We start from the raw sequence: 14,084 nt of genomic DNA, 5'->3' as shown, positions 1-14,084 counted from the left end.
AATAAATTGCTCCTTATTCATTCTTATTTCTCTTCATTAATTTTTAAGGGAAATTATCGCAGAGGTAGACATGCACAATGTAAAGTTAGTTTAATTCCATCATGTATGCTTTAGACACATGCTTTCAAGTTACTCTGTACAAAAAATGAGACATAAAGGCAATGCCAGGATTACACTTTATGGAAGAGGAGGTTTTTGTTGGGGCAGAGGTTTTCACAGGTTAAGAACCTTACACAGTGTGATTGTTTGCAGGGGGTGAGTTCTGTAATCACACCCATCTGCAGAATGGACACCTAGCACAAAACTGAACTGTTGTGTGTGTGACTTTCCACCTCACACAGACCAAATGAGGATTTGAGTTCTGGAATTCCTGCCTTCCAGCCTGTACTTAATCTTCCAAAACATGCTCCTAGTCTTAGACAGGAAACTGTCTTTGCAAGGACAGTGAAGAATGCTCTTTCTTAATCTAAACACAATTAAGTTAATGTTGATGCTAACTAATTGTTAAATATTTTCATTTGAAAATTATAGAATGCAAAGAAAAAATCTAGTAGGACATGAAAATATTAATGTTAGGATATTCTAGTCTGTATTGATTTTAACCAAAGCTTCTTGCTTATTATACAAATATATTCTTGTTTGTAAAAGTGTATTTACATGCATTTAACAAAATAGATTTAAATTGGCCTGCTTGACGGTACCTGTAAATAACTATAATTTCAGCTGATCTTCTGAAAGACATAAATGTTGAGGATGATTTAGAGCATTAGTGGAATGTGTGAAGATTTTGTTAGCTTTAAATGCTGCACAAAGGTTTGCATCTTAACTATGAATTGCCTAATGTACTTCAGTGGCAGGACAAAACTGGGAAGTTGTTCTGTAAATCTACTCTCTTGTGACCCATTTGTGTGCTTGTTCCCCTCTTGAGCTCATATGTTCCACTAAGACAACTTGGAAAGACCGCAGGATAGGGAGTGGTATATGGAAGTATTTAAATGTAGTTTTACTATGAATTTCATTTTATAAATGTACGTATGATCATATTGAACACTAAAATGCTTGTGTGTGTACAGTTGAGTGTGACATGCTTATTTAAAGAAGAGCTTTGCTGTTGGAACAAATTTGATTTTGTTTAGAAAAACAGATTTTATGCATTTAAACAGGAAAAAATGTTTTGATATTTAGCTTTAGTGTTAATTTTGGCACCTGGGAATACTTGATCCTTTCTCTTCTGATTCTGTTTTGGAAGTGTGTGAGCTTGCATAGTTTTTATTCTCATCTCATGCTTTTTCCTCATTGTTACCTACCCACCCATCTCTCTCTTTTTCTTTCTCTTTTTTTCTTTTCTCTTTTCTATTTCTCTTTCAATTAGAGGATACTACCAAGAGACACAGGATAAGAAAAACAAAGGATCTATAAACTAATCAAGCTTTTGCATGCATCTTTAATCACATTGGACATACAGCTGATTATTTTCCCTCAGAAAAGCAAAAATCACAGGTTCCTGTTACATGTTGAGTAGTTTTCATTTATTTCTTCCATCTACTCTCTTCCTATGCTTTATCACCTATATTTATATAATAGAAGAGATTGCACAAAATCACTGCTTTGATCATCCAGTTTGAAATAGAACTTTTTTTATGTATATTTTAGAACATTCCATACTAGAAATGATACATAACAGCTTTTTTATGTTTGATATGCTTTTAATACTGTTTTCTACTGCTTATTATATAAAAGTTGTGATGCTTCTTTAGACTTACTAACCTGTGTGGGGTGAGCAAGGGGCTTTTTTTCATTTTTTTAAAATGAAAATTGTGATCTTGTAATCATCTTAGATAGTAATATGTTGTTTGCATATCTTTTTGTAAGTTCTGGCCAGGATATCCAAGGAACAAGTGTGGTGGCAAATCTTCCAGTTCTGATGCGACAGAATCCTGCAGAAACACTTCGTCGTGTTTTACCAAAAATACGAGTAAGTTTGTGTGTGGTGAGGTTTGAATGCATCTTTTTCTGCTAGTCCAGGTACTTTAAAAGGGTAAAAAAAATTAAACATTTTTGTTGCAGACTTGCTCATTAGGAGAGGTATGTCAAGCAGATCTTCGACGTTAATTGACTGAATTTATGTAGTTTTGAAAAGTGTTACATCAGTTAAAGAAAGCAGAAGTAATCATGTTTACGTATTCTAAAGAGTTACCAATGTTTTGACAGCTTTTTGAGAACTCCTTTTGATGACCAGCCAGTCATAATGGTTCATTTTGACATTCTCAATCTCCTCCCATCCGAACGTTTAAGATTTTCATGCAGCAATCCCGAAAACACTTTGCTTTTAGCTGTCCTAAAATTCATTTACTACCCTCCAAATTTTTAGTAAGTCACTTCTAGCTGTGATAAACACATGCTATCAATGCAATGTTAAAACAATATTTTTATGCATGTATTTATTTGGATAAAGGATATCTTAAGAAACAAAAATATCTCTGTATTTATACTCGGCCCCAGGTGTGACCCATGGGTTGATGTAGCCTAGAAGAAATTACAAAGTTAATTTAAGATGTGGTTTTAGGAGCAACTTCAACCAAATAAGACTGCATGACTAAACAGACATTAATTCCTTTTAGGTATATCAAGTCAAATGCAAAGCCTAATTCTGAAGGTATGTAAGGCTACAGCAGGAATTAAGATTTCAAATATGTTAGCATGCCTGATTTCCAGTGATTTTAAGACTATCAGCAAAGTGGAAAATATATTATTTTTGGGTATCAAAATATCTGAAAATTTATTTTTATAACAACAAATTGCTGAGTGTTTTTTTCATTTGATCAGGGTATTGTCAGTCTTCTGTTGGTACCACTAACATTTTTTATGTGATTAAATCAGTGTTTTGATTTAGAACAATCTGTGGCCTAGTCTAACGCAACAGATCACTTCGATTTGAGTCTTTTTCTAATTTACACAAATTATCAGCTAAAAAATCACTGTGTTTGTTAGTAGCTGTTCAGGTGAATACATATGCTCTATATGGTAAAGGAGGTAGAAAATAACAGGATTGCTTGCAGAAATTGTATTTTTAAAGCTCTGAGTTGCCTTCATATCTTTATGGACAGACTGATCATCCCCGTACATTTTTAGAGAAGCTGTTGACATTTCCAGTAATGCAATTCAGTCATGATTTTACTAGCCACTTTGTAGAAGTTTGGGTTTTTCCCCATATGAATTTAAAATTCATACCCCTTTTTATACAGTTTGCCAACAGGAATGTAATTTTCTTGTTGCAAACAGCCAATGGCTGAGAAGAGTATTTAGATCACTTCAAAAAGATGGAAAGAGTTTAGCTAGTTACTGATTCAAGTATCAGTCTGAAAATTTTCAATATGTAGAACTGAAAGCTTGAGTTATATTCTTGTCCTCTTTCTCTGAAGCACTTTAGGGATAAGAAGAAAAACAGTCTTCTGTAGTAGCTGCTGTGAGTTTTCTTGCTGTGTCTGTATCGGATTCTCACTGCCAGATGTAGGAAAGAATATAATTATATTAGTAACAAAGGTGACATGGCTGAGTCACATGCTTACATTAGTTTCCTGTCTGTTGAGGAGATGATTAATAAATTTCAAAGTGGGCCCATGTGAAAATGGTATTTGTTTGTTCCTGGAAATTCTCATTTATATTTCATTGTTTTCTTTGCTGAAATTTTGAAGAAATTAATTGTTTCTTTTATTGATAAGCTGTGTGGATATCTATATCTCAGCTTTTAAAAAATAATTACTATTATTAAGCCAGCTACCTTATTATATTAATATAATAATAAAAAAAATCGTACTCTGAAAAATAATTTGGTGCGTTTCTTATTGCCTGTGGAATTCTCTGTTTCCTAAAAGAAATCATAGAAAAAAAATCATAGAATTGTTAAGGTTGGAAAAGACCTCCAAGATCATCTGGTCCAACCATCAGTGTACCATCGATGTCACCTGTTGAAACATGTCCCATTGGCCTTTGCCCATTGATGCATCCTGTCCAGATCCCTCTGCAGCGCCTTCCTAACCTCCGGCAAATCAACACTTCCCCCCAGCTTGGTATCACCTGCAAACTTACTGAGGGAGCCCTCAATTCCCTCATCCAAGTCATCAATAAAGAGGAGAGGCTGCTTGTGCTGGGGAGATAGGTCAATGTTTGTAAAAGTGTTTAAATGTAATAAATTATATTTTGCTCATTTGTTATGAATTGATAGCATAAGAGGTGAGGAACAAATATGTATGTAGCCCTCAGTATGATTATATAGCAAATACTTTTCTGTAGGATACTTAAATGGAAGCCCTACCACATACTTTTCAGCAGGAGGGCCTTAGGTTCTGCATTGTAGATGTACTCAGCAATATTCCATGCACCAATATATACTGGGGGCTACCCAGCTGGAAAGTTGCTTTGCAGAAAAGGACCCGGTGGTCCAGGTGGACACCATGTTGAACATGAGCCAGCAATATGCCCCCTGCTGCAAAAAAAGGCTAATGATATACTGGGCTGCATTAGGCAGGATATCACCAGCAGCTTGTAGGAGGTGATTCTGTGAATATCAGACATCACCTTTCAACTTTGTAATATTTCCTGAGACTTCTGTGACTCCAGGAGACTTCTAATTCTTAAGAGGATCTGTTCCAGCTTTGATGTGATTACTTAAATTCAGCAAATGGCCAAGAAGTAGCTGTCCTCAGAACTGACAGATTGTTTAAAAACATTGACTACTTCTGGTTGACATGTTCTGTGCTATAAAATGTAGGCCAATAGACACTATTTTAAAAAATATTTATATATATATAATGCTTTGAGTAAAAGAGTGACTTGAAGTTCCAAAGTAATTGAAAGCCTTTTAACTTACACCAAGTTTCTGCAGTTACTACTACATGTTATTCTGACATACCATAATGCATTCTTTCCTAAACCAACCTACTGGCTTCAAGAAAATCTTTTTTAAAATTTTCTATTTAAAATACTGAATCAATTTTTGTCACTGGTCTTTCTACTTTGAGAGCAGAATACTTCTGAAATGAGGGAGTAACAAGAAACAGAAGAAACTGGTGATTTTTTTTTTAACTTAGTATGTCAGGTGTTGCAGTGTTGATGTGTTTCCATCAAAGCCGTTTTCAGGCTATGTTTCTTAAGTATTACTAAACTCTGATATTTTTATATATTGATATAAAGGATTTTTTTTTTGTTGTTATAATTTAAGAATTGAAATAAATAAGCTGTTGGAAATGAAAATTCTGCTTTCATTCTGCAACAAAATAATTATGTATGAACAGGAAATAACTGGAGAAATGGTAGAATTTGCCTCTCTCTCTTTAATAAAATGTCTAACATAGGAATACAGTTTTTCGTTCTAGTCTTATTTTTTATACAGGAATGGAGAAAAATTTAAAAGGATGATCATTAGCATGATCGAGGCCTGGGGCCTGGAAAATATCTGGGAGTACACTGGGAGTTAGAGATTAGCTTATTCAGATCAGGAGGCACTTAATTACTTTGTAAAAGTATCTTCTTGCATAATAATAAAAGCCATTTAACTGGAAACAGTATACGAAGAAATAAGAGTTAGGAATTGAAGACAGAAAAATTAGAATGAAGCAGACGTTATTAATAATAAATACGATCAATCTTTAACATACTAACTGAGAGAAGTGGTGGATTTTTCATCTTGCAGTGTCTTTTAAATCCAAACTGAATGCCTTTCTAGATGATAAATTAAATGACATTTAAGTTAATGGGCTCAAGGCAGAGGTGAAAGAGTGAAATATAGTGGCTTCTGGTTTATAGACAGTCAGTCTAAATCTAAGTGTACCTTTTAGCTTTAAACCTTATAAATTAAAACTTTCATATATATATATATGTGGTAAATTTATTTCTGCGGATATACTCTTACTATTCTTCAGTGGTATCACCATTCTTCAATGGTATTTTGTTATCTAATATTTATTATTGGTAATAGAACAGTTGTACGCACGTTTACTGTATTTTTAACATGTACTTCAGTGTCTTTGACTGCAAAATAGTATTTGACATCATTAGCCACTTGACTTTTTTTTTTTTTCCTCTTATCCTAGTTTTTATTGGAGAAATAGTCCTGACCATTAAATGGAAACTGTATAGTTTACAAAGGCATAGCCAACTACTCAACTGCAGTTACAGTCCTGCAAATGTAGTCTGGCATTGCAAGGATCTAAGCTGACTTAAATTGCTGCAATTGGTTTCACAACTGTAGATTGGGAAAAATAATTTGTAAATTCAAATTTGCATGTGAAAAATGAGTTATAAAGTAGTTTCAGGGTCGTGTTTATCTGAAAGTATTGTCACCACGTAATTGGATAGGAAAAACAATACTTCTGTAGTGTATTTGCAGAAACACAAAAGCAAAAATACTGCTTTTATTAGAGCTGAGAATAAAACAGATTCAGGCAGAAATAAATGCAACAAATGTTCTGGCTGTCTGGATTACAAATTTCAATTTCATTTGTGGGAAATTATTAACCTGGTTACTTTTGTAAATAAAAAAATAACATATATATGCAAATTTCTTATCTTTCTTCAAAAAACAATTAAAATGATACCAAAGACTCTTCCTATATTTGACATAATTGTTTTAGGTCTGATATATGCAGAATGAAATAAGAATATATATGCAGAAGATAATATGAGATATGCAGAATAAAATAATAAAATAACACTGAATTAAACATAGAAGATCTAATGATTAAATTTAGTATCAGTGTTGTAGTTATGGTAATAAAACAAATATATCTCATTTAGATGCTAAAAAAGGAATGAGATTATGAAATATCTTTTAAATTATATGGTTAAAATTAAGTGGCATCCTTATATCGGTTCTTTTGCATAGAAGTTCCCACTCTGGGTTTCTACATGCATCTCCTCATGTATCTTGAAAGTCATTGGTTTAGCAATGAATCTTGAAAGTCGCAAGCAGGTTTAGCATTTTCTGTCCATGGCCGCTGCCACCAGAAGCAGTGGAGGGAGATTTCAAGCGTCTATCTGATTTTAGGTGTCTGTCTGGTTTTAGGTTTTTATCTGATTTTTCCACATTCTGTAACTGCAGAAAACTGTAGCTACTCCTGTTGAAGTATATAAATCAAGCCTTATTCAAAGCTGTGTGATTAGTTCCAGACTCATTTAACTGTTACTGATTTTCCTGATATATCAGTCTCCCCTTGAAAGCTTTTCTTTTTTCCTCATTGATTTCATAGTTTAGGAAGACGTGGGGTGATTTTCACCCTATTATTATACCTATTTTAAGGTCCATTCTCATTGTATCTTCTTTAGTTCTCCTTTTTTGATGTGTATTTTGAGTCCTAAATGAAAACTTCTGTCATGTCACCACGGTTACTAAAATGACAGACTGTGTTTCTACTTACAGCTTTCTTTCAGGAGGATTCTGTTGCTGCAGGACATAAAACACATTAAACTAGTTAATTTTCTGTTTTCTGATTAAGGGAATAAGTCATGCTTTCTAAATTTTCCAAGTTTTGATGCCTGAATTTAACTTCTAGACTTCAGGAAAATTCAAGAATATGTTAGTACCCTTAAATTCCTTTAAATGCACTTGTCTGAGTAGGAAAGACAGGAAAACTATTTTTTTTATTATTTTTTTTCCTCCAGAGCGGGAAGCTTTGGAGATTCCATGTGTAGAAAAATACACTACTTTCTAAAGAAATACATTTATATGAAGTATATTTAAGTCATCCAGCTTGAGTTCAGTGTGGCTGAAATAAGAAGGGGAGACCCATACAGCTTTGTAGGTGGATCTTTATAGTTCTGAGTGCAAACGTCAATGCAGGCAGATATGTAAGCAGTCTAGAAAATTACAATTTGATGTCTTCTGAGGTCTATGAGGAGACGCATCCAAAGAATATTTTCTTGTGCATGATTATCTAGAGTTGTACGAATCTGTGGAGGAGACTGTTTGGAAACTTGATTTGATAGTAAGTAAACCTGTTTGCATTGAATGCAAAGTGAGTATGTCCATAACTGGAGTGCAGCTCGATTACGGTCTGATTGATCTACAGTGAGGTCTCAGCATCCACAGTGTGAGTGATAGTTCTTTTGGTTATTTTGGGGGTGTTTTTGAACAAGTGTAAACCAAAATCCCAGAACAGTATGCACTGGTCCCAGCCACATTTTTTATTACAAAATTCATATGTGGTCTTATTCTTAGCTATGGCTTTAGTAATAGCAGGAGAGGAGCAAGGACAGGCAGTCTGTGGAGATAACAAGAGGGTGGTTTCCATGGCTATTGAATGCAAACATTTTATCTCACTTTGGTAAGGTGCACAATGCTGTTTCTTTTCGTCATTTTTGTGGTGGGAATGCTGTTACAAATATTCAGAAATATATATAAAAAAAATAGTTATTGAGATATAAATAATGATTTTATCTGAAATTAGATAAATGAAAAATTAGGCTTTGCTGCACATTTGCATACACAAACTGGTTGGCATTTCTGTAATGAAAACTTTGTTGTTCTACTCTGAAGTAAGGAAAATCTAAATCATTTCTCAGGTGTTCTCTGTAAACTGTACATTCTCAGCATAATTCTATATAATGCTTAGGTGTATAACATGTTTTCTAATTTGGTTTACATGCATTTTTCTTTACATAAGAATCAGTTTATAGTTGATTTTTAGTATGTGATCTGAGAAAGCACTTTATTTCAAGCACATTACAAAAAAGCAGAAACAAAATATACAGAATGATGAATACGTAATACAGGCATTTAAGCTGATACAGAGTTTGGAATCACTTGTAAAATGATTGTAATGTTTTAGTAGAATCATACATTTAGAGAAGTAAACTAATGAAATTTTCATGCAGCTGATAGATGTGTACATACTTAAAATGAACACTATGTCCTAGATTGTATTCTGCAAGCTTTTTGGGATGTGAACAAATCTGAAATTTAAAGTTGCTTTTTGTTTCATTCCAGAACTTCAGTAATATTTCATTTCCATATTTTGTATGTTTATTTTTTGAAGTGATGCTTTTAAAGACAACCTAATAGTTACATTTCTTAAATGTTAAAGCCAAGTGCTAGTAAATGCCAGGTTACCTGAGTGAATACCATGGTACGTCTTGCTCTGTTTTTAAGATGATCACTATATTTACATTTTCATTTGTGCTTCATGTGAACTGGCAAGGAAGGAAATTTGAATTACCTTCCATTATTTTAGTATTGCTCACTGAATGAATGAAATATATTTTTTAATTCATATGCACAAACAGAAGCAGAAGTGCAATTGTTATCTGGCCTGTTTTCTGCATCTCATTTTGTAAAGTAGAAGCATCCACACATATACATTGATGAAATTGAAAGTCAGAGAAAATATAGTTAACTTTATTTTTCTTTAAAAGTTCATTTTATAGTATCAGAGATCTGAATATCCACTATTAACTACTGTTAGGGGAAAATAAGTTTACAACCAATTTTGTAGTTTACCAAGGTCATTGCATGCTCATTCTTAAAACTGAATGTAAAAATTTGAATGTTTTTTCAGTACAGTTCTGCCTCATGTTCTAAATCGATATAATGTCTGATTATACAGGAGGTGCTGCATGTTGCAGGAGTGGAAATGCAGTTAACAGCTGCTGTTTCATTTTTGACTGTTCTGCAAGATGAGTCGGTGTCCATTCATACATACTCCCACTCCTTCCTACACATCATTCTCCAGAACCTGGAACACAGAGATGCAGGTCAGGGCTGTACAACTACGCTGATGACTGAGTATTTCTGTATGTTTTGTTTCCTTAGTGACAGTACAGTACTGTGTAAAGCAGTAAGTGACTTTATATCTAGACTTGTATGAAATAAAAGATTTTTGCATGCTGACCGTGTACATACTGATATTTAATAGTTCTTCATATTGATTGAAACAATCAAAAGCACTTACTCTGAAAGACTAAAACTTGTTAGTGAGTCCATGCTACTGTTAAAGTATCAGAATTCAGTGGCTAAGAAAATGGAGAGAGAAGTGTTGTTTCTTCTTTAATGGTTTGTTTTTCTTAATTTCTTTGACACTATTTTTAGGACACACAGAAAAATAAAGGCCTCTTGTAACACTAGAAAATTTCAGTGGGGATAAGAAAAGGTTATGCTTCTAAATGAGAAATTTGTCTTTTCTAAACAGAGTAATTATTTCCCTGTACAAGAATTAATAAGGCAAATGTAATGGGGACAGAATTTGGTTCTCACCTATTCTGTTTCTTAATCACAGAATCAAAATTATTTGGGTTGGAAGGGACCTTAAAGATCATCCAGTTCCACCCTCCTCTGCTGTGGGCAGGGACACCTCGCACCAGACTAGGTTGCCCAAAGCCCCATCCAGCCTGGCCCTGAGCACCTCCAGGGATGGGGAATCCTCAGCTTCTCTGGGCAGCCTGTGCCAGTGCCTCATTACCCTCTGAGTGAAGAATTTGTTCTTAATACCTTACCTAAATCTACCTGCTTTCAGATTAAAACTGTTACTGCTTACCCTATCACTACATGCCTTTGTAAAAAGTCCCTCTTCAGCTTCCTTATAGGCCCCCTTTAGATAAGGTAAAATCTTCCTGGAGCCTTCTGTTCTCTAGGCTGAATAACCCAACTCACTCAGCCTGTCCTCACAGGAGAGGTGCTCCAGCTCTCTGATTGTACTCATGGCCCTACTCAAGACCCACCCAAACAGGTCCATGTTGTGGACCCCAGAGCTTAGTACAGTACTCCAGGTGGGATCTCAAGAGAGCAGAGTAGGGGGGAAGAATCACCTCCACTGACCTGCTGGTAACACTTTTTTTGATGAAGCCCCATTTTAATGAGTGTCTGAAGTTTTGAATATTAATTTAATGTCTTTTAATTATATATTTCCTTGAAGAGGTGAATAGAAAAAGAGAGAAGTAATTTTGTAAAACTGACGGGTGTTTTGTTATACTCATTATATGTGCAACATAACATATAACCCATTTCTTTCTGACAGGTGTCAGCAATGCATGGCTAGAAACCCTTCTTGCTGTAATAGAAGCTTTACCCAAAGAGACTATCAGACACGAGGTAATAATATTCTCCCCACTTATGATAGCAACAAATAAAAGATTGTCGTTTCCTGCCAGGCTCATTTCACATCAGTACGATTTGTTGCAGTTTTATGCCTGTGAAAGCAGTAGTGTTTATGGAACATACTGTAAGAGGGGAATGTGCTAAGGCAAGACAGGAAGGTCACCGTAGAAAGATTTAGTATTCTTCAGCAAATGAATCCTCTGTGTTTTCTAACACTTCCCTTACACTTAGTAGTCTTAGTAACATGTTTTCATATATCCTGTTTTGGATTACAGGATAGTATCTCATTCTTTGTAGTGGACAAAAGTATTGTATTTCTGCCAAATAGGAATGAATGCTAGAGATGCATTTCATTGTGTGCTTCAGTTGTTTTTGATGTACCAAAAACCTAATGCCCTGCAAGCACTTAATTCTTTACCATGTAGCTTTCGGAAGAGCGAGGAACTAGAAAATAATGTCTCCCTTTTTGTCAGCTAGTTTGTTTGGTTTTATTTTGAGAATTCATATTTTACTGTTAAGCTTAAAAGCTTTGAGACAGTGATATTTTTGTGTCCAATATAGAGATGCAAATATATAAACATTTCTGTAGTTTAAAAATACCGATTAAAATCAGTGGGTAATTGAAATCCAGCACTGTTTAAAAAATAAACTTCTAAAAGGTGAAAACAAACTACAGTCAGCTCCAAAATCTAGATGTAATGTAACTTTGCAGATGCCATTTAAACAGAATGTAGTTCTGCAGAATCAGTTTACTCTGATCTTTCACTAGAACATAGTAACACATTTATATGCTTCCACAAAAATGTTTTGAGAAGATCACAGTTGATAAAGGAGTGTTGATTCAGCAACTGTACAGAAACCAGCTGAAACCAGCCTTTTATGTTACTTGAAGGATCTTTATGTCAGAAAACTAGGAATACTCTAGTAGTTTATTTTTTAGTAAATAAGTAAAAATCATAGTACAATCTTAGATTCCAAGGTTGTAAGGAATTGTGTGCTGGGTCAGACTACAGGTCAGCCTAGCCTAATATCTTCTCTCTGGCAATGGCCACTTCATGGGAGAGACTGTCTAGATCAGTTATTAAGTTACTAGATGTGGTGTGTTTGCTGTCATAGTCAAAGACCAAGTAAATAATACACAGTTTTATAGATAACTGAAGAAATGTTTATGAAGTATACCTGTTGTACTAATTCTAGTCTAAGTGAACTACTTGTCCTTATAATGGAAAGATGCTCTCACATCAAAATTTTGGTTAGTAAGAGGAGAGAAATGCTTTTAGAATACTGTTAGGATAATATACAGGGCAGGAAAGTCTTTTTTGAGAGAGAAGTGAAGTTCTTCCTGAGTGAAGAACTGTAGCAGACTTCAGGAGAAACCTCTTTGTAATGTATTCCCTGGTCTGGCACCTGGATTTCTTTGATATTTCTGGGCAAAAAATAGGGTATCTAAAAGTGGAGTTCTGCAGGCCTTTCTCTGTTTCTGGCACCACAGAGGTGATCCAACAAATGACAGCACAGCTAAGATGCTGCTTTTCTGCATCTATATGGAAATGATTTTTTTTTTCCCTACGGATCCCCAAATTATGTTTAAATGAGAGGGACTGTTGCTTCAAAACTTCACATTAAAAATGGTGTTTCCTGGGAAAACTCACGAGAAAGAACTTCTCTCTCTCTCTCTCTTTTTTGTCAAAATTACCAGCTAATAGCTATAAATGTTCATATACAACTTAGTCTCAAAATAAAGACACAAGTAGACAGATGTAAAACTGGCTCTGATGTGAATCACAAACTGCTATTTGGGCCAAGATATTGATTTAATACACTATAATTAGCACTGAATATTAAATGCAGGTTTCCAGTAGACTATTAATGTACATATGTATTACTATTTTTAGTACTGTTTAATTCCATGAACGGAGTGGGTGACATTTGTGTTATGTTTTCCTGGATTTTTTTTTTAAGAAGGGGAATACATTATTTACTGCTGATATTTCTTCTCTTTTCCTTTACATAGATCCTGAATCCACTTGTTTCCAAGGCACAGATTTCTCAATCACTTCAGTCCCGCTTAGTTAGTTGTAAAATCATGGGAAAATTAGCTTACAAATTTGAAGCTCATATGTGAGTAGACTGTCCATGTGTTTTCTTTCCATGGTTTATATCAGTATTTCTTTTTTCAGAGACAAAAGTTGGCACAAGAGTAGACTTGATTGCAAAAATTAAATGCTTTCCTCTTATAGATCCCTTTATTAGGGTAGTAAGTAAAAATAAAAGATGTTCACTGTGTAACTATCATATTCACACTTGTTGATGTACATCAGTTTATAACTTCAGATTGTATGGTCTTTCACGGGTTCAAATGGATGCCATTTTCACATCATTCTTGCATATTGTTTTTCTTTCTAGGAATGGATGTCTCTGCAACGTAGAGAGAAAAAACACAACATCACCTTAGATTTTCTTGTCATAAAGACAAACCCTTAAGAACTCTTGTTCCTATTTTTTTTTCCCTACATATAACTATGTGGAGATGCATTAGAAGCTATTGTTGTTCCCTGATAGTATCCAGCTATTAGATGGGGTTGGACTGGTTCACAACAGGAAAAGTAAATCTGAATACATTATTTGCCCCAAACAGTTGGTACAGTTCATTCTTTGGAGTCATTTCAGTCTTATGATAGTAGCACCTTTTCACCAGTCCAGGCAATTGGACGCGTTTTATTTATTTATTTATTTATTTATTTATTTATTTATTTATAATGTTATGAAAGAAATCCACCGAGGGTTACTAGATTCACAGCAGCCATGTCTAGCTCAGGAAGTTCCGTCTGATAGTGACTTTCCTCTATCACAAAATGCAAAAATTCAGGATAACGGAAAACATGAACAACAGGACTGTATAAGAAGATGTTTAGGAATAAATTTATTTAAAATATGATTTTTTTCTTCAATAAAAAGAACTGTAAGCAACTAAAATGAAGCTATCTAGAACCTTCAT

General features: G+C 34.3%; 1 protein-coding gene across 3 annotated transcripts in view; it reads left to right on the top strand.

The window, feature by feature from the left end:
* Positions 1 to 14,084, top strand: part of PPP4R4 (protein phosphatase 4 regulatory subunit 4) — a 72,202-nt gene that overhangs the window by 22,440 nt on the left and 35,678 nt on the right. For all 3 annotated transcript variants that reach the window (XM_068682876.1, XM_068682875.1, XM_068682874.1), the window contains exons 3-6: positions 1,873 to 1,975; positions 9,600 to 9,747; positions 11,007 to 11,080; positions 13,101 to 13,207. In XM_068682876.1, the coding sequence (XP_068538977.1) occupies positions 1,873 to 1,975; positions 9,600 to 9,747; positions 11,007 to 11,080; positions 13,101 to 13,207 (432 nt within the window). The remainder of the gene's footprint in view (positions 1 to 1,872; positions 1,976 to 9,599; positions 9,748 to 11,006; positions 11,081 to 13,100; positions 13,208 to 14,084) is intronic.

Source organism: Anas acuta, chromosome 5, assembly GCF_963932015.1.
Source record: "Anas acuta chromosome 5, bAnaAcu1.1, whole genome shotgun sequence".
NCBI lineage: Eukaryota > Metazoa > Chordata > Aves > Anseriformes > Anatidae > Anas > Anas acuta.
This window is presented reverse-complemented; position numbering and strand designations above follow the sequence as displayed.